Genomic DNA, 21131 nt, shown 5'->3' on the forward strand with positions numbered 1-21131 from the left:
TATAAATCATTCATAATAATTAAGGCAAACTATTAATAAAATTGTTGTCACCTAATTTTAAGACGCTTCTGCCCCTAAAACCACAGACATCGTGACAACTGTTATTTGACGACTACACAAGATTGGGTGACACTGGTAACTGCAAAGGCAGTATTACATTGTGGTGCTGAACTGGAGGAAACTTGAAATTTGCTACAACCACCCAAAAGAGAAGCCTCATTTGAAAGATTATATTTGCTGATGCAAATGTGTCTGACGATTTTGTGGATTTAATCCAGGTGTTTCTTTTCTCATCAAGTATGCTTGATAGCTTAAAAATTTAAACCAACGTTTGCAAAGTGGTGTTATAATCACCAGAATTTAGATTATATAATAAACCCCTCCAAAACTTAGTCAGCAATAAAACAAAAGGGGGAATAAATAAATAAAATATATTAATATCATTTTCACTTTTGGAACACTGCACTGGAGTTACAAAAATTAAAAATAGGAATTTTAAACTTTCTGCCTCAACAGCTTTTTGAAACTGAGAGCTACTTGAGCACCTAACCAATCTCATACATGTTATTGCACTTTGTCAGAGCATGTTATTTTGACACTTGTCTGCGCGTAATGATGACGTCAGAAGTTGGGTTCACTTCCGAGGTAATGGCAACCAGTTCCTACACGCGTGTTCTCTCTCGTCCTTTATATTTCGCCCATCTTCACATTAGTTTTGTTCACAGAGAGCCTGAATAAGAACAGTAACGTCACGCAAGGACGTTTCAAATGCCTTTTAGTTTTCACCGCTAGCTCATCGAGCTCGTGAACGGTTCTCTTCGCCATGGCGCTGTACACGAAAGCCGCTGAGATCCTGGACAAGGTGGACAAGCAACAGGGCGCTCTCAAAACGCTAGTGTATGAAAGTAAATTCGCCAACATCAAGCAGCTCTTCGCTCTCGTCTGCCAGACCCAGAAGTTCTCGTCCATCTTGGAGGACATCATCGCGTCCACTAAGCTGCTGAAATATACCAAGTTGAAGATGCCCCTGGCCAAGGTGTGGAATGGAAATGTTCGATATTTGCTGTCGTAAAAACCTATTTCAGTGTGTTCCGGGCAGGGTTAGAATTTGGGAATTTTAATTTTACGTCATTTTTATTTTGTTTTGGGTTTTATTTACATTTAGCTAGCTTTAATTCGTTTTTAGAGCGGGCTTGTTAGTTTTAATCAGGTCTGTTTTTTTCCGCGAAAATACGGAAGATTTTGTATCTCAAAATGATTTATCTTTTCCACCACAGGTTCTAGTCTTCGACCTGCTCATGGGCCAAGGCCTCAAGTGCGGCGGCTCCTGGAAGGCATTGGTGATGAAGCATCGCTCCAGGCTGCAGACAGAGTTGGCCCTCATGAAAGTCAAGCGAAAAGTCAGCAGGAATGAAGACCTCCTCGCCAGTAACATCAGGGAACCCGTTGGTGACCAGCTGCCCAGGTATGCGCGTGTCAATATCCTGAAGACCACGATGGAGGACACTGTGGACTACCTCAAGCGGGAGGGCTTCACCTACAAGGGGGAGGCCTCCAAGTTGGATGACTTGACCCTCACGGCAAGGGGGTTTGTGAAGGACCTTCACCTGCCTGAGGTGCTGGTCTTCCCGCCTAAAACGGACTTCCACGACCACTTCCTGTACAAGGCCGGCCACATTATTCTTCAGGATAAAGCCAGCTGCCTCCCTGCCTTTCTACTCAATCCACCGCCTGGGAGCCATGTCATTGACGCCTGCGCTGCCCCGGGGAATAAAAGCAGCCACCTGGCCGCCATCATGAAGAACAGAGGCCGGCTGTTTGCCTTTGATTTGGATGCCAAGCGTCTGGCCACCATGTCCACCCTCATGCTGCGAGCCGGCGTCACTTGTCATCAGCTGGCCAATCAGGACTTCCTCAAGGTGGACCCGGAAAGCAAGTTGTACGGGGGCGTGGAATACATCCTGCTCGATCCCTCTTGCAGCGGTTCAGGTAGAACGTTTCGCCGCTCTTATGTTGAAATAATGAGGAGCTTGTCTCAATTTACATTTCATTTTATTTAAACTTCCACTTTCTAGAGGGTTTAATTGTCTAAATTCAGCTTTACAGGTTAAGTGGAAAAGATTATTATTGGCCTTGGTGTCCCTTTTTGTAGATCACAAAAAACGAACTGGTTTCTATCCACTGTAAATTTTATATTCAGTCAGTGTGTACATGTTTGTTTCAGGCATGGTGTGTCTCCAGGACCGCACGTCTGCCGATCCTCAAAAGGACGCATCTCGTCTGGCTTCGCTGGCCTCCTTCCAGCTGCGCTGCCTGAACCACGGACTCCGGTTCCCCCGGCTGAAGCGCCTAATCTACTCCACTTGCTCTGTCCACAGCCAGGAGAACGAGGAGGTCGTAACGGCCTGTCTTCAGCAGAACCCCGGCTTCAGGTGCCCCCTTTCAGCCCCGTTCACCAGTCAGTGACGCTTCCAAAATTAGGGCTGTTGCGAATCAGTTTGGAATTGATTTTCTTGGTGACTCTTGGATTGAGTTATTGGTTAAACAAAGAAACAGACTGGGTCTCTTAGTGATTTTGAGAACAGACACATTTTGAACTCTGCTAAGAAATGATTCGCTTTATTGTATTTAAACACAAATTAACTACTATTTGTAACTGTCACTCATCTTAACATGATTTCGAGTCTACAAACACCATGCAGTACATTTCAGATCACAATGCTAGGAATAACTTCATTCCAGCTAGCAATGGTCGGTTTAAAACACCTTACCAGCTTGTGTTTTGCGTACCCGCAGGCTGGTGCCACTGCTGCCTGAGTGGCCCGAACGAGGCCTGCCACCCCTATCTCAGTGTCTCCGGGCAAGCGTCAACGGGATGCGCACGCATGGATTCTTTGTGGCTCTGCTGGAGCGTTGCAATGAAGCTGACAATCTGATGCCACAGCTAACGCTACAGACAAGGTAGACGATGCTGCCTTTGAGAAAACTGAGAAGACAGATGTATCCATTTGATTTTTCACTCTGAATTATTATTTATCTGGACTAATTTATCGAGGCGAACAAAAGACCCTGCTAACAACATTGCAAAAGGTTCCCAAAATAAGATTTCAATTGAAAATATTACATTGGTCAATAGAGTTTCCTATTGTATGTTAGCAATAGTCTAACTTTGAACTTGAGCTAGGTTAATGGCAGTGATGAAGGTACTTTTAATGCACATTATGGGAGAAAAATAAAACTCTTCCAGTCTTGATCAATGTGTTTGTGCAATATAGGCATCCCGAGATGACGGTGACCTGCCTGCCTGCCTGTGAGAAGACCCCTGAAGCCGCTCCCAGTCCCAACCAGTCTGATCCTTCAGAGTGCGAGGACAAAGCAACGACCTCTGAAGATGGCAAGCTAGGTGAGAAGAAGACCAAAAAGAGAAGGAGGAAGCGGAAGAAGAAAGGCAAAAGTGTGATAACTGAATCGAAAGACTGAATTGGCAGCATGTTGTGAACAACGGGATTGCATGACGAATGCTTTTCCATTTTTATTAAAAAGTCTACATGATACAAAAACTTTAAGTGCCTTTTCTAAAGTTCCTGCGGCTCCTTTTGCTTCCAAGTAAACTATTATTTTTCGTTGTATTAAATGGCACATGGCATTTCCATCCATGTTCTCGAGTACTTTACCTTATTAGGTGCTGGGCATTACCATTTCCACACTGCCTGGACACTACTAAGAGATTGAAAATAAAAATGAATTCTAACCTTGGTCCTTGAATAGCTTAGTAGAGCACCAAGCCAATTCGTATTCAAAAGACCCCTCTATTTTGAACACAACTGGAATAGCAGTGCAAATCGTAATATCAACGGAAGGGGGCGCTACAACCAAATTTAGATAGCTGGAGCTTTATTATTGCACTTTAGTGGCGTGTGTGGTGTCTTTGTTCTTTCTGCTGTGGTCTCTGTCCTCTTTCTTAACATCACACATCCTCCCTCATCTTCTCATTTGATTTCACAGGCTGTCTTCATTATTCGCAACACATTACCTTTGACCTATATTTCAGTCTGAACATGAAATATCTTCCATATTCCTTTGATGGGCAGATAGTTGCAAGGCTCCTCAGACAACACACATTTGCAGGGGGTAGTAGGGACTGGGAGGTTAAAATAATGTAAAGTGACTGAAGCTGTTGTGTGTGTGTGTGATGTGTGTTTCTGTTTCTGTCATGGGTACATCCTTACAGCAGATTGCAGATTGACAGCTGCATGTACGGCTTACAGTGTGTGAAATACACTGTGCATTCGCACGCACGCACGCACACACAGCTGACAACACTTCCAAAACCAGACAGAGTCCTGATAGGCTATAGGCGTGGCGGGGTCAATGGTCATTGCAAACATCACATCTAATAATGTCGTGCTGAATTCAATGTAGCAAGGACGTTAACTGCACAAGACAAAGACAAATGATTTTAATCAGCTCTTCATCGCAAGACTAATGGACAAAACAATACCAAATATAGTAACATTTCAAAGACTTAACAAGAAAATTAAATGTGAAAACTGGGGGCAAAAGTCTTGGGTGTAATAATTCTGATGATAAAAAAATGTGTGGAATAATGAAATACCAACATTAATTATTACTATTTAGAATTATTCAAAAATAAGTAAATGTTTAAAAACACGATTAAATAGAATATATATTGTGTATATATTGTAATGTATGTCAAATGTTATGTATGACAGGTTTTTCAAATATTGATTGAAAGCTAGTGTTGGCTTGTAAGTGAACGATTTGTTCAAAATAAATAAAATAAATGGCACTTTTCACTTTCATTTAAGCTTTGACCATGATTTTTCCCTAATGAAGTGGCCTGCGATTAGGTACACCTGAAAATGGCGGTGTACCTAATGGAGTGTCCGAATGACGTCACAGATCAAACTGCCAATCAGGAGGTGGGGGTGAGGGCGGGTGTGGCACTTTTCACTTTCACTGAAGCTTTTTCTCTAATGAAGTGACCTGTGATTAGGTACACCTCATGGACACTTCAATAAGTACACTACACGAGGTTAAATAAAAAAAGAATAAATAAATAAGAATGTGTTGCGAACGATTCGGTGAACGATTCGTTTGAACAAATCTTTTGAGTGAACTTTCTAAAGGAATGCACATCACTAGTACAAAAGAGTGCAGACATCCAAGGGCTGACAGGTCAAATAGCCGACTGGTTAGTGACACAGACTCTTGCACGGAATGACCGTGGTTCGATCCCTGGTGTGAGCATATGCCTAAGTCTGCTTTTAAAATTGGAACCTCGCTTTGTATGCATATGCAAACGAATGCAAATATTTATGTATAAATACATAGGGCAGCCCCACCCCGAAGTTGGCGGAGCAAACCAAGGGATCACGCCCACTACCTAGGGGGCGAGGTGAAATCCAATAGTGTAGGGGGCGGGGCGTGAAAAGTTTTAGCTCCTGCAGAACGTGAAAATGAACAAAATCTTTTCACACAGGTGTGTTTAACGAGGGAATCTTTTAAACCATGTTGGAATGCGGCCCCGAGGACTAGAGCTTGACACCTGTGACCTTTGACCATGATATTTCCCTAATAAAGTGCCCTGTTATTAGGTACACTTCAAAATGGCGGTGTACCTAATGGAGTGTCCGTGTGATTCCCTCGTTAAGTGCACCTGCGTGAAAAGTTTTAGCTCCTGTAGAACTAGAAATGAACAAAATCTTTTCACGCAGGTGTTTTTAACGAGGGTAACTTGGAAAACATATTGGAACGCGGCCCCTGGAGGACTGGAGGTCAACATCCCTGGTTTATGTGAAAAGTGCCACACCCGCCCTCACCCCCACTTTCTGATTGGCTGGTTGATCTATGACATCACTTGGACACTCCATTAGGTACACCGCCATTTTCAAGTGTACCTAATAACAGGCCACTTTATTAGGGAAATATCATGGTCAAAGGTCACAGGTGTCAAGCTCTAGTCCTCGGGGCCGCATTCCAACATGTTTTCCAAGATTCCCTCGTTAAGTGCACCTGCGTGAAAAGTTTTAGCTCCTGGAGAACGTGAAAGGAGCTAAAACTTTTCACGCAGGTGTGTTTAACGAGGGTAACTTGGAAAACATATTGGAACGCGGCCCCTGGAGGGCTGGAGGTCGACACCCCTGGTTTAAGTGAAAAGTGCCACACCCGCCCTCACCCCCACTTTCTGATTGGCTGGTTGATCTGTGACATCACTCGGACACCCCATTAGGTACACCGCCATTTTTAGGTGTACCTAATAACAGGCCAGTTCATTAGGGAAAAATCATGGCCAAAGCTTACCTGAAAGTGAAAAGTGCCACACCCGCCCTCACCCCCACTTTCTGATTGGCTGTTTGATCTGTGACGTCACACGGACACTCCTTTAGGTACACCGCCATTTTCAGGTGTACCTAATAACAGGCCACTTCATTAGGGAAAAATCATGGCCAAAGCTTAACTAAAAGTGAAAAGTGCCACACCCGCCCTCACCCCCACTTTCTGATTGGCTGTTTGATCTGTGACGTCACACGGACACTCCTTTAGGTACACCGCCATTTTCAGGTGTACCTAATAACAGGCCACTTCATTAGGGAAAAATCATGGCCAAAGCTTAACTAAAAGTGAAAAGTGCCACACCCGCCCTCACCCCCACTTTCTGATTGGCTGTTTGATCTGTGACGTCATTCGGACGCTCTATTAGGTACACCGCCATTTTCAGGTTCGTTCGCGAAGATTCACGAGTGAGTGACAGCGTTGCTGCTATGCCAGCCGACACACATTTGTTGGATTGTAGTTGATGGTGTTATTATACCGAATGTGTTTGTGTTTGAATAAAAGGTTGAAAATAAAAATCCGTTATGACGATATTTGTTATTTTGGGGTACACAACTCATATAACAACGTAAAACACATATTGTCCTATAAGCAGTTAACCAAATGTCTGATTTTTAGGTTTTAATTGGCGAATATAAAAACAAGGAATAAAACACCAGACAAGTTTTAACATAAATGTTTATTTAAAACCAAATAATATTAAAAGTAAATTTCAACTAGCAATCCAATGTGAAATTGCAGTAGATATATTGGATAACAATATTTAGGCGTATATATGCATACACGTTATTTAAAAACTACTATGTGTTATAAAATCAAGATTACCCAAAGAGAAGCATAATCTCCCGTTGTTGCATAACGGCGCATCCCTTCATGCAATAAAGTAAGCCGTTAGCTTGGAGAAAACGTGCATAAAAGAAGTGGTGTTTCAGTGAGTGGTTCTTTATTTCCTTGGCAAATCATAAATCTACATTCTGGCTTACATAGTTCACGCCAGGAGGGAGACGCAACATGTTCACTGACTGATCCGTTGATGCACGGGAAGGCAGTTCACCCATTAACTCGTTCGCGAACGGGAAAGTCAGGATTCCGTTCCCTCACTGATCCGTTCTCGCGACGAACTGGAAATGCAAATCACTGACTCGTTCACTCACAGATCCATTCATTTGGAGAACGGGAAATGCAATTCACGACTCGTTCGTGAACGGGAAGTGACGTCATTTTCTTCTTCGTTTTGTTTTACGGCGAGGTGGCACCAGCTTCAACGCGCATTACCGACACCTACTGGTTGAAGTCATATGAACTGAAAAAAGAACGAATCACTTTAGGAAGTGATTCGTTCACTCTCTTTCACTGAAGAAATTCGTTGAACGATTCATTTGAACGAATCTTTTGAGTGAACTGATTTTAAAGATTCAGTTTACTTAAAAGAACTGGAATGCACATCACTATTGAAAGCCTTCTAGGAAAATGATAATGTTCCTACAACTTAGTGGACTGCAGTCATTTAGCACAAATTATGAAATTGCACATTTTGTAATGTTTACTGTATAGAGAGATGGGATTGAATGAAAGTATGAATGCCATATGCAGAAATGAAGTTATAGCCAACACATGCAGTCGGTGTGAATATTTTAAGAGGTCTTTCAATTATTAACACTTATAAAATATGCACAACGCATAGTGGATATGGGCTTTTTTACGAGGGTCCCAAGGACCAGCGATCTGAGCTCCTTGGCATGGCAGCCAAAGGTTGCATACGAAAAAACAGTTTTCGTACAGTGATATAAGTAACATTGTTCCATGTGAAGTTGAATGCCATTTCCAGCATAGAAATTCTGATTGTATTTCCAAAATATACAATTTATCTTCATGAGAAGTGCAAAAGGCTTCCACAACAGTTTATATTGCAACCATAGGAGAATGTTTTATGCAGAAATATGCTTTATGGCTGCCATATTTGTGTCATCTGTTGCAGCTGAAAAGTGGACATTGTTATTCTTCTTACATTAATACATAATTGTTGAGAATTAGGAGAAATCTTTAACATGATCAGTGTCTTCATGAATATCATGAATTATTGATGATAAACTAAAAGCTTCCATTTTTAATAGAGCAATGATCCACATTAAATTTGAATATACATAATACAAAATTAAAATAATACCAATAGTTTATGGGTTTTTCTGTGAAACCTATTTTCCTGGGATTAATGTAAAAATTTGTTGAGGAATATAACTGATTTGAAAATGAGGATTTCATTTTTTTTAACCTGACAAAATGAAGCCCCCTCTCGCTTCATTTTAACAAAGACGCCACCAGACAGGACTAAAGCAACCAATATTTTTATATTCAACACGGCTTTTAGTCTGAGCACAAAAGCAACCAATAGGTCGTCAGGACACCAGCGACTAAAGGAGGACAGAATCCCTCCAATCTGCAAATAAATTATAATTGGAAATGCAGTTGTTTACTGTATTTTATGCAAGTTTTATGTTTATTATCCAATTACATCATCTGAAACAGTGTGGTATAGCAGTACACAATACTATGAAAATTGTTTTCAAGTTGTATGTGCTGCAAAAAAAGTGAGACACAAGTGTTGTGAAGAAAGCATCCTTTTATTGGTGTGAGACCATCTTGTCACAAGTGAGGGCCAAAAAGGGTTTAAAAACAGTCAGTGCTCCGAAACAAACCATGTCACGACTAGTAGGTGGGGCTTACAATTGAGAGTGGGTGTGGCGCTGCACCCGAGAAGAGAAGGGTTCCATAAAAATGATTTAAAAACAAAACGTCACTTTACTTTGCTCACTTTTACACGACAGCAGTATCAGAACTTTCTTGGGGAGAGAGAAAAGGGGAAAATGGTGTATGTGTGCGCTCCAACAGAATTGCATTTGGGTGTCAAAAACATCAATAACAGTTTTTAATTTTCAATGTAAAAGGGCTTCTCATGAGGAGTGGGCCAGAAGTCGGCCCCCTCCACTCCCCTTATGCGTTTGTTGTCACCATGGCGATAAGACAAAGTTCACCTTCACCGGGGCGCCCCTGCACTCGTTCTCCTCACTTGGCGTTGGCGGCACCGCTGAGCACCTTGCGGACGGCCTGAATGATGGCGTCGCGATCGATGCCAAAGATCTGGAGCAGCTCGTGGGGCTTGCCGCTGCGGGGCACCTGCGACACGGCCAGGCGGTGCACGCTGAAACCGCTTTCATTCACCACCGCCGAGCACACTGCCTCGCCGAGACCACCTGGTGAGAAGCACAGCAAAGAGCAACTCTTAAAGGGTCGATCTTTTCCAGATTGTGGGACACTACAGTACAGGTACAGGTCATCAAACAATCTATAACAATTCAATTAAATGCTGGTTCTTAACACATTTGTGTTTTATAACATGATGTCTCGGAGTAGAGTACATATTTCTTGATCATGTGTAATACCTTTGCACAAATATTGCACACAACTGAACAATAATGCTAGTGCTAACACAAGTCCTGGCTGGTCCAGCTTATAAAGAATAATAGAAAGCTGCAGTATGCACAGGCACAATAGAGATGTGGACAAAGACATTTTGGACATCTAAATGCATGGCGCTGGTACTGTATGTAGGTCAGCGAGGGCCCACAGGCCAAAGCGGAAATTAAGAAGCTCTGACAAGCTGTGCCAGCTCCCATCCCCCCACCGACATACTGTATTCATGGATCCCCTCTCATCTCCTTCCTGACTCACAAGAATCACACACATTTCCCTTGTCGCTCTGTCTGCAGCCTCATCTTTTTCTCTCAATCCATTTATATTTGACTAATTTACTCTGCATCAATCCATTTTATTTACGAGAGCAAAAGAAATAAAATATTTTGAGCAAAATCGGGAATAGTTGATTGATTCTGTGTAATTATCATCTGAACAAGTCCTAAGCAAGACTCAGATCAACAGAACGTGCGTGACAGATGTTCCACTCCAGTCCAATAGGGGGCGATGCATACTGAATTTTGATTATATTTGCAAGAAAAACATGCGTCTGACACACAGCATAAAACTATCGATTTTGTCAATTCTTATCAGGGACATTGTTCGGAATTTATTTTTCTCGACCTTCCTGCTGGGTTTTCACTCAAGTGCAAAAAATGGGACCATAGTGGATGACATCACAAGTCAAAATGTATTACTTACCCTCATAGTAGTGGTCTTCCACAGTGATGATGCGCCCCCTGGTGGCCCTGGCGTTGTCAATAATGGTCTTGGAGTCCAATGGTTTAATGGTGAACGGGTCAATCACGCGGATGTTAATTCTCTCTGTGGAGGAGAAAGAAAAGGATTCTTGAGGGGCTGCGTCCACACATTCAAAATACAAAACAAGGTTCTCCGTACCTTTTTTCAGGTGCTCGGCGGCTGCCAGCGCCTCGTGGAGGGTCACCCCCGCGCCAATGACAGTCACATGGTCGTCATTGGTTTTGTACGCAACCTGAGGTGGAAGGGAAGATCATACTCAGCTTTGCTATCATGGTGAACTGACAACCAAAAAAGGCCAAGTTAGTTCATGATAACTGGTAAAAATAAGTGAACACTAGAAGCTGGGGGTCTGCAGGTGCATCCCCCTCAATAATTGAAAACGTTTAACCATTCTCTTAAGCAAGGTCAGAATATCTTGCTTGAGAAACAGATCACAACTACAATTTCAGTTGCCTTTAATTTACAGTATTTGTTTCATGTCATCCATCAGCTGCACAGGCTGGGGAAAAAATAACTAGTCCATTTTGACCAAGTAAGGAGTAGAAAGTAAAAATATTAATGTTTCAAATGCATCTAGTCAAGTTAAAAATTATGAGGAAAAATAAATACGCAGTTAAGTGCATTACAATACAAAGTATTTGAACCTCATTACTTCCCATAACTGCTCGCTGGCCAACAAATGTGTTGAAGCAATATGTTCACACAATAACTTAGTGGCAAATTGTGTGAGACAAATAAACACGACAAACCTTAGCCTGTCCAACGTGGAAGTCCTCGTTGCAGTTGTAGATAATGTTGTTCTCTGGGCGGCTCGTTCGGATGAAACACAGACCCTTGGGGGAGGGGGGGGGACACACAACTCACTATTATACTGTGTCTTCAGGGCAGAAAGAAAATGATCCATTTATTCTTTCATTTCCTGCAGCATTTGTCCCTACAAAGGGTTGCGGGTGAGCACACTGGACACGGTACACCCTGGACCGGTCAGCAGCCAATCACAATCACAGATAGCCAAGGACTTTCGAACGTGACATGACCAAACCCAGAAATCAGATGAGCCACGACGGCCGCTACCTGAGCACTTAGGCACCGGGATGACGGAAAGTGGGCGTAAAGGACAATATGGCTGCAACCCTATGGGGTTAATATGCTAAATTCATATTCCATATTACTAATCACAATTGTGATTAATATGTGCATTTATCGGTTGTGCAGGTTTAGTTCAATTACTCCATTTGTAACTGTGATAATAATCGGTACCTTTGTATTAGCAGCAAGCTCCACGGCCTTCTCAGTGGAGACACCATCACTAGGGTAGAAGATGGTGGCCCCGGGAATGGCTCTGAACATGGCCAAATCCTCCAGACCCATTTGAGAGGGACCGTCCTCTCCTAAACAAGCACACAACACAAATACATACATGTACACATGAACAGACGTGAAGAGAGAAGCTCATATATGTGTAGCATGCTAGCAGCTAAGCATGCATCCAGGTAGTGAGCATGCAGTATACCTGAGGAAGTGGAGGAGAAGGTGAAAGGGAAGGAGGTGGGGAAAGAATCAGATGGCCTCCGTGACTCGTGGGGGGGACACGGGGAGGGAGGTTGCTGATTCCAGAAAGAGGAAGAGGAGGAGGAGGAGAAGGTGACAAGATGGGAGGATCAAGTTAAGGATTCTGGGGAAGTATTTACTAGTGAGTCCTTTAACATAAAAAAATAAAGTGGCCATGAATCCCCTCCAAAGATCATTCTCAATTTTGATTGGCTGACCGATGGAGACGCCACAGTGGGATCCGCACAGGTTGATGTTGCTCTCAGAGATGGCGGCCATGCGCAGCTGGTCGTAGGCTCGGGAGAAGAAGGTGGCGAATGTGCTGGCAAAGACCACGTTGCGGTCCCGCACGGCGCAACCGATGGCCACGCTCACCTGGGAGATGGAAGTGAGAGTGAAAACATTTTCAAGCGCCAGACCATGTGGCTCTTAAATTTCGGAATAATATAATACGTTTGGCATGTCTATAACATTCTTTCTTATCTCCCTTTTCTTTGGTTTGTCTGGCCAATATACCTGTAATGTTAGATATTAGAGAACACACCTTGGTTGAAAATGTCCCTATGGTCACATTTAAGATTTTTTTTTTTTTTTAACCATATTTCTTTTCTCAGGCATGTTTCATGTTTTTTTAAAATAATTCCATTGAACCACGATTCAAAAGCAACGTCTGATTTTTATTGATTCATTTTTATATATTTTTTTATTTATTCTCGCAATAAAATGATATTTTTTTCATGTTATCATGATTATTATTATTGTTTGCAAAAAAATTCCCACGTGTCTAATTAATATTTGAGTACAATTAAGAGCAGCATAACTGCAAAATAAAGCTAAAAAAGTGACTTTTGTCAGTCTGCACAGACAAAATAAGACAAAAAATAAGTTCTGAGGTCCACTGTGCTTGAAAGGGGAATTGATCTTGTTTCATCTGTCAAGTGTGACATACTAAACTGCCCATGCCTGAGAAAAGCCGAGCATCTGGGCCCATCATACCATGTTTTGCTCAGCGATGTAGCACTCCACGTAACGGTTGGGGTGTTCGTTCTTAAAGAGCTCGGAGAAGGTAGAGTTCTTGGTATCGCCGTCAAGCGCCACAATGTGGTCATTGGAGCGGCCTAGTTTGGCCAGAGCCATGCCGTACGCCTTCCGGGTGGCGATCTGGTCACAGATGTGCAGACAGACAGACAGACAGACAGACAACACTTCATGATGCAGTTTCAAAGAGGAAATCCCAGTCAGGTTTGCGTGTATAAAAAGGTCATGCATTTCAGCAAGCGCGGATGGTAGCGCATCTCATTTTGCTTACCTTCTCTCCGGGTTTGTAACTCGGTGCATTGGGCATGCGGATGTTGCGCAGGCTGACGGGCGCGGTGTCCTCGCTGGGCGGCGAAGGATACAGGCGCTTGTTGCAGCTGACCATGCGGCTCTGCAGCTCCTTGATGACGCTGTCGGCCATGTCTTTGGGGAGGGGCTTCCCATGCCAGCCCATTTTATCCTCGGCCGCTGAAAGACACGCATGTCACGGTTGCAGTTTTCATTTTGCAGTGGTGTAAAGGGGAGCAACGGTACAGATAACCCACGGTATGGTCTGTACCTCAGTTTGTGCACCACAGTTTTTGGTACACCTTTTTGTGCAAACAGAAAACACTTTTGTTCTATGAAAACATTGCATTATTTTGTTTTTCAGTAGCATTTTTTTTAAAACCTGGGATTAATTCAATTCATAATGAATTTTGAAACCCTAATTTTAATTTAAAACCCTACTTTGAACCCTTCTATGAAACCTGAACCCTAGTTTAAATGCCTACTTTAAAACCCTAGCCCTAGTTTAAAACGCTGACTTTAGTTTGAAACCGTACTATGACACTTAACCAATAACCCTAACCCCATTTAGAATGCTGTGACAGGTTTTGCCCACATACTATATACATAACTGGCTCATGCATAAAATCAAACTGACACAAGCGGCTTCAATAAAGGTCAAAGGTTAGAATCATATGGACCATAGACTTAGAATGTTATGACAACTGCTTCTGCACATGTACCGGAGCCCCCCCGACCACACAATAACGCACATTCCCCTCTTTAATCATAACAAAACATTACTACAATAGGCCATTGGTGGATTTATCCTACACATTCTTGGGGATTAAAAGACAGGGTGGGAGTAGATCATCAAGAGCTCCTATTAAATTTCAAAATACATTGAATGTATAAGTTATTAATGAATTAAAATAGCTGGAAAATAATACCTTGTATGCCCTTGCCCTTAATGGTCTTGGCAATGATGGCAAGCGGCTGGTGGCGGGGCTGACCAAAGACCTTACACAACTCTTCCACGCTGTGTCCGTCCACAATGACGGCATGCCACCTGCACAAATATACTCCAACTCTCAACAATGTTTGGGATTTATTCTATTTCAATTGTGAATAGTTTTAAATGTATTAAAAAAAAAAGAGAGATGTTCAATCATTTTTTAAATCAAGTACCTACCTCACATTGCATGCAGTTCAGTTATATTTGACACTTGGAGAGCAAAATGTTTTTTTGAGGTGATGTAATTGATGTAAAATGTTTGTGAACCACTTTGAACCAGAATTTCCAAATGTGCTTTTAGCACAAGTATTATTATTTCCAAGCTGTACGTAGTAACAAGCTCACCCGAAGGCCTCGCAGCGTCGTTGGTACTTCTCCACGTGATGCTGCAGAGGCGCCGGGTCACTCTGACCCAGCCGGTTGATGTCCAAGATGGCCACTAAATTGTTCAGCTTGTAGAAGGAGGCGAAGGCCATGGCCTCCCACACCGAACCCTCGGACAGCTCGCCGTCACCCAGCAGACAGAAGACGCGGTAGCTGTGCACAATATCATTCCAGTCATTGATCATTCCCTTCATTTGCATTCTCTTATCTGCAATATCATTTAATTTAATTGACAGACATACAATTTCATTTACAGTGGTCAGTAGGGAATTTTAATCAGAGATGGATTTATGTGACCGTAAATGTATATTTGACGGTCATTAAAAAAAGTCTTTTTTTTGTTGTTGCGCATTAGGTCTTAGTAATGTTTTCCTTTTTTTGTTTTTTAAGGTTTCAGAAAAAAATTCCACCCACTCCTGAACCCAACCCTCAATTCATAAATATTTCTATACTATAATACATCATATATTAGCACTCGAGAAGCCGAAATTTGGACCAGCTGGGGAGTCTTTAGCAGCACCTTTTGAGCACACTCAGGCCTGATGTGATGCTTAAACACACAAAGGCGTTGCGCCCCACCCACTACGACCTCGTCCTCACTCCCGCAGAGTAATCACTGCTGACAGCTTTCCGGTCAAATAGACACGTTCCTATTAAAGCAGTAAGATAGGCAGAGACACTTTGCATTCCAACCTCACACGCAAAGAAACAACAAAGCACACAGAAGCTAAAGGAAAAAAGAGATGAGCCAAAGGAATTCCACAAAGGCGGATGGATGCAACGAGATGGAGGGGAGAGCCATGTTCGTTATGTACAGTTAAAGCAACAATCAAGGAAGAGCAGCTCTGGGGATTTCCCTCTAGCTGTCACGGGCCTGGCTAGTAGTTTTCCGGTTGAATTAAAAAATACGTATCACACCACAGCAGACATTTTTTAACAAATTTAAATGAAGTGGAAAAAGTGAAATGAAAAATGACAATGTGCTATTAATACGCTAAACACCCACACACCTTCCTTACAATTAAAGAACACATTTCCAGTCAGTACACGTTCCTTCCATTGCCTGTCTGTGTTTCACTCCATCATCTCATATTTCGACATTCATTATGGTGGATTATTGCAGCATGATCACCCTCAACTCTGCTGCATTTGACACGTTCGTTCATGCATACCTTTTGTGCGCTTCTTGATCGACCACACCCTTGCTTGGGTCCATTCCAAGACTCATTTCCTGTACCTTCTGAGAATATTTCAACATTTTCACCCCAGGAAATATTTTAAAGTCATCATTATTTTCCTATTTTCCAATGATGTAGCAGGACCTTCTAAATAATGCAAGCGTGGTTGATTGTTTGGGACAAGTCGTTTGCTTTTACTGGCCAGTATGCAAGCGTGCGGTGTCAAACTGGAAGCTACCAAATGCAATTCCTTGACCTAGAAAAAGCTACAGACCACTGAAGTAGGTGATGCGAGGTCTCCATGGCAACGGATTTCAGCCATGCCCAGATGGTTACAGGACATGAAAGCCTTGCAGTCGTACAAAATATAAATGTCTCCATTCTCTACATTACAAATCAGTCTAGCATCCTAATGATTCGAAAGGCAATTGGATCAAATTTGGAGCCTTTGTGTTGCATTGAAGTCGAGTGATGAGCTGCTCTGAGCATCACAGCAGGGGGGGCAGGGGGGGTGGGGGGCTGAGACCTATGCGGCTTTATGCACGCACGCATGCATGCATGCCGCACGCACAGTGGAGCAAACAGTAAAGCAGACGACACAGCAAAAGGGACGGTGTGTACGTTTCCACTTTGGGGAGTGGTGAGGGGGAGTGAAGCAGATGGGGAGATGGGGCGTGGTGGGAGTGCACTTGCATGTGTGCTTATTAGAGCAGAAACAAGTGAGTGCTGACAGCGTGGAGGGAGAGAGAGCGAGAGATCAAGAGAGAGGGAGAGAAGATCACGGCAGTCACCACATTGGCCTTAAAATTCAAAATGCAGCCGATATACTTTCTTATTGCCATTCATTTTTTATGATAATGATCTATGGAGGATGTGACGAGGACGAACGACATTAATTAGGTAATCTTGGATGTTAAATCTAAACGTGAGCATGGTTGGCTTTACAAATGTCAACCCAGAGTGCACCTGTCAGGGTGCGTTTGTTGTAACGCTGCAGGCTAAAATGTCACATCGACACAATGGGCTGCTGTCATTCACAATCTCTTACGCTTTAAGGATGCAAGTCTTGGCAACCATCAATTAATGAATGAATTATTCAAAAATGTGTGAGGGCAGCTGGCACTGAATGTGAATTCATTCTTCTAGGGAATATATTTTGGAAACACCCAAAGTTGTACATTTTTCAAAATGTTCTTCTGAGAAAAACAAAAATCAAGTTATTTCACATCTCCGTGTGCATGCTACTGTAAATGTTAAAGGTGTACATTTGTGGAGTAATCATGAAAATGACATCAAGTGTGGTTCAATTGATAGTTTTAACTCAAAGTATTCACAAAACATATGAAGCAAGCTTCTATAAACAGATCGCTGATTTTTTTTTGCCTGGGTGAAAACGTTTCATAAATAAAGTTTTGTTTTTGCTTTACGTTACTCTTCAAGACATCATTCTGCTCTGTGAGGTGATGAATTTTGTCTTGGTTCGTTGCGGTCATTGAGTTGCTTTGCCGAAATGTGTTTTATCAAAACATAATGGCATGATAAGCAATAGCCTTTTTGATTAACTCGTTTCCCTGAAAAAAATCTGTATTGACTGTTTTTTTTTTCTTGTTGAATATGATCAAATAAATTTATCAATCAATCAAAAACCAATCAACTTACATCTCAACCAAATGGGTAAAAACGTGAGCATGGTTTACATTAGGGATTGTCTTTTCTTTTATTCATCTAATTTGTAATTTCTAGTTTCTGATCGTAAAACAACCACAAGAGGGCAGCCGATATTGGTATCGCGAGTTTGTGGGTTACCTGGCCTCGTCAAAGTACTTCCCAGTGTAGGCCATTCCACAGGCAGCTCCCAGACCTTGGCCCAGGGAACCAGTGGCCACATCCACAAACTGCTGCCTCTGTTGATGGGGTCAAAACACAGGCATAGTTCTCAATGCTAAACATACTTTTCTGTTTGGCGTGTGCATGTTCTCCACATACTCCAGTCTACTAAGGTGTTTTCAAAAACACAAATTGAATAATCTAAATTGCCCAAAGGTGTGAATTTGAGTGTGAACAGAGTCCAAAAGCAGCTGGGAAGGGCTAGAAAAACAGAAAGAACTCTCTGCAGGTTCCTCACCGGGACTGGGTGACCCTCAAGGATGGAGTCGACCTTGCGCAGGTTGAGCAGCTCATGCTCCTTCAGGTAGCCAGTCTCCGCCCACACAGCATAAAGCACAGGGGCGGCATGGCCCTGAAAACATGTGGCAAAGACCAAATTGTCTGTTAGCCCTTCTACTATGTATAATTATCATCAGAAATGAGTCAGTAGAATGTCATTGCAGGTGAGGAATTTTGAACACTATTTTCTCTGCAATAAAAGAATGAAATACATTTAGAGGCCCTTCATATGTTTATTCGTGCAGCGGTCCCACCAGACAAGTTATGATTAGTAACATGGATCTGGACAATGCAGATGTGCTGAAGTACCTTGGAAAGGATGAAGCGGTCGTTGTTGGGGTTGCGAGGGTCTTCAGGTCGGTACTTCATGGTATGAAAGAAGACCACAGACATGATCTCTGCAACACTGCAACATGATGTGGGGTGACTGAAACAAATGAACCAGACATAAGATTAGGTGATAGTTTGGTCTAATGTTTGAATAGACCACAGTTAAAGTTTGTCAACGCGACAAAGTACAACAGACAAAAATCAGTGGTTGATTGTTTCTGTGCATATACTGGGTTATTTCATGCCAAAAATGTAGACAGAGTTAAGAGAGGCTTCCCTCTCATGGGCACACACTGGATATTGTCATTTTCCTGCATGCACACTCTTTAGATATTATATTTTGCAGGTTATTGCTCTTTCCATTTCCACTCTACATGCCAGAAATACCTCACTGCAGCCTTCCTCCATCAAGGCTTAACCTGTCCTGAAAGGGAAAGTGTGATCAAATGAGGGGAGCCACAACCTTAAAAATACTCTGAGATGGATGAAATGAAAATACCAGACAGGAAACGTTTTGGAAACCCAACATGTATTGAACCTTTCACAATACAGTAGCTGGTGATTCATTAACACTCCAGTGGGGGATTTTATTTTGAAAGTCTAACTGGATTGAGTTGTTCGATTGAATCCCGTGCATTTAACGCAACAGCGACTGAAGCGTGCTCGCGGGCGCGGCTTAAATCGGGACGCGCGTGAGAGCTCCATTTGGCCTTTCACTGTGCAACACGTACCGCCGCTGAGTACATTGGACCGCCAACTGCACCGAACCGGACTTGGCTCCTCCTTTTTCTCCTCCTCCTCCATATATAACCCAACACGGAAGCAGTTTGGACTACTCTTGGCTGTATCTAATCGCATTCATCTTCATTTTAATGTTTGTATTTTAATCAATGATTGTAGAGCAAAAAATATGACGCGTAAAATTTTTTCTTCTTCCTTTGACGGACCACTGACGGAGTAAAACAATGATTAAAATCTTTCGATTCCCTTCCAACATTAATTAAAAATATGGTAAATATGGTGCATCTGTCATACAGTAATAAACATTCATTTTCACTTTCAGGAAACAAGACATTTCTTCTACTCATGCATAAAGTATTTCACAGAACCCGAAACGAATAATCAGAACGGTTGAATTAGTTTACTAAACCATAAATCTTAATCTTTCAGAATTAATGTATTGCCAGAAGATGATCAGAAATACGATACGATACAAATACGATGATGCGTTTACTGCCCTTGCAGGCAGGTAGAGTACAATATATGAGCAACCATTTTGTGCACTTGTTTTTTAAATTTTGAGTACGAATCCTTATTTCACGGAAGATAAAACGTTTAATTAAAGACTTGCATGACAACACAAGTGAATTTTAAACCACAATTTGCATGGATCACGCGTGCATACAAATTCAATGAATTTCCACAACAGTACAATACGTATAGTACATTCCGTTCATGTTCCATTAAACCACCAAGCAAAGTACAGTACATCGTTGTCGACTATTTTCTGCACGTCTCGAGACAATTCTGCTGCACGTATTTTATATCAAGGTGGAATCCAGTCCGCTCTTACCCGCTGCCCGCCGCAGTGGTCGCCTTGATGGAGTTGATCCGTAGCCTATTGGCGAGGTTCCTGAGCGCCTGCACCGTCTGCTGGTCTGGTTTGTGGTAGTCTTCCATGTTGTACCCGTGTACCCAGATTAAGATGAGTTAACACCCCCAAAATGGTTCCGCGTGCGCAATGATCGACAGCAGGGGTTAAAAAGGCGGTGGTGCGTCTGCAGCAGAGTGACAGAAGTGAGACGGGTGAGGGAGGGTAGCGATTTGGGGCGGGAGAGGGGGCGTGTTTGCAAGCAAATATGGCTAATCTCGCGCTAAAAACAGCCTGCACTCACTCATACTCCGAAGTGTCACGCACTAGCACAGCCAATAGTATAGGAGGCTTTTGGTTTGAGGCCAAGGTCTCATTCAGGCCGCGCCCACAGTCACAGTCCACTACACCGCATTGCATGCTTGTGATGTAGTACTGGGATTCCACTTGATACACGAGATATAGCGAAAATCTTTGTATAACGTTCCCTGTTGTTCCATATGCGGAACCTACACAAAGCAGTGCAACGTCCCCCAAATGTTGAGGAAACGAGCCTGTGTATGCATTTAAAATAATTACTATACAGATGAAAGGCTTTATTATCCAGTATCCACCCATCCATCCATAATCTGACACGTTTATCCTCGCGAGAGTCGTGCTGGAGCCTTTTGCATGGAAGCCAATTCCCTCCAATGAAAATAGAAAGAAAGAAACACCGTGCATCTTGGCCGGGTTGAGGTATTTATTTTATGCATCACTGGTGCACGATCGCGGCGATAGCAGATGATTCCATGTGCATGGCGACATCTGGTGGGTTAACACCGAAACTGCACCACCAAAGCTGCTCACACTGGGGTTAAAAGTACGCAATAAATTGAGTAAATTAAGTTTCTAATTACCAAGGTGACAAAAAGGTAAATGCCGTCTGAATTTCTCTTTACTGATCAAAATGGTAAAACGTTGGACAACCTTTTCTTCACAATTAGGAGGTGGTGGTTTAATAATACAATGTACACTGTTC

General features: G+C 42.6%; 2 protein-coding genes across 2 annotated transcripts; one reads left to right on the forward strand and one right to left on the reverse strand.

Annotated features, from left to right (window-relative positions):
• Window positions 1-614: 614 nt before the first annotated feature.
• On the forward strand, window positions 615-3652 carry nsun5 (NOP2/Sun RNA methyltransferase 5). Its single transcript, XM_037244307.1, has 5 exons — window positions 615-1036; window positions 1278-1989; window positions 2225-2432; window positions 2797-2961; window positions 3276-3652. The coding sequence occupies exons 1-5, from the start codon at window positions 824-826 to the stop codon at window positions 3478-3480; spliced, it is 1503 nt and encodes a 500-aa protein (XP_037100202.1). The 5' UTR covers window positions 615-823; the 3' UTR covers window positions 3481-3652.
• A 5305-nt stretch (window positions 3653-8957) lies between these two features.
• Window positions 8958-20333, reverse strand: LOC119138863 (transketolase-like). Its single transcript, XM_037279215.1, has 14 exons — window positions 20093-20333; window positions 18499-18616; window positions 18149-18262; window positions 17830-17927; window positions 14807-14998; window positions 14397-14515; window positions 13451-13647; window positions 13138-13302; window positions 12360-12516; window positions 11851-11981; window positions 11340-11423; window positions 10729-10822; window positions 10531-10653; window positions 8958-9608 (listed from the first exon to the last, which is right to left on the reverse strand). Exons 1-14 carry the CDS (start codon window positions 20197-20199, stop codon window positions 9421-9423), a joined length of 1887 nt encoding a protein of 628 aa, XP_037135110.1. The 5' UTR covers window positions 20200-20333; the 3' UTR covers window positions 8958-9420.
• Window positions 20334-21131: the final 798 nt, after the last annotated feature.

The sequence above is a fragment of the Syngnathus acus genome, chromosome 2, assembly GCF_901709675.1.
Source record: "Syngnathus acus chromosome 2, fSynAcu1.2, whole genome shotgun sequence".
NCBI lineage: Eukaryota > Metazoa > Chordata > Actinopteri > Syngnathiformes > Syngnathidae > Syngnathus > Syngnathus acus.

Bases quoted from the DNA above. Each gene is read 5' to 3' on its own strand.
- nsun5 (XM_037244307.1), top strand. From the start codon at position 824: ATGGCGCTGTACACGAAAGCCGCTGAGATCCTGGACAAGGTGGACAAG. The intron at 1,037-1,277 runs GTGTGGAATGGA...TTTCCACCACAG, and splicing joins TGAAGATGCCCCTGGCCAAG to GTTCTAGTCTTCGACCTGCT. The intron at 2,433-2,796 runs GTGCCCCCTTTC...GCGTACCCGCAG, and splicing joins CAGCAGAACCCCGGCTTCAG to GCTGGTGCCACTGCTGCCTG.
- LOC119138863 (XM_037279215.1), bottom strand. From the start codon at position 20,199: ATGGAAGACTACCACAAACCAGACCAGCAGACGGTGCAGGCGCTCAGG. The intron at 14,516-14,806 runs GTGAGCTTGTTA...ATATTTGTGCAG, and splicing joins CGACGCTGCGAGGCCTTCGG to GTGGCATGCCGTCATTGTGG. The intron at 10,654-10,728 runs GTACGGAGAACC...TCTCCTCCACAG, and splicing joins CGCCGAGCACCTGAAAAAAG to AGAGAATTAACATCCGCGTG.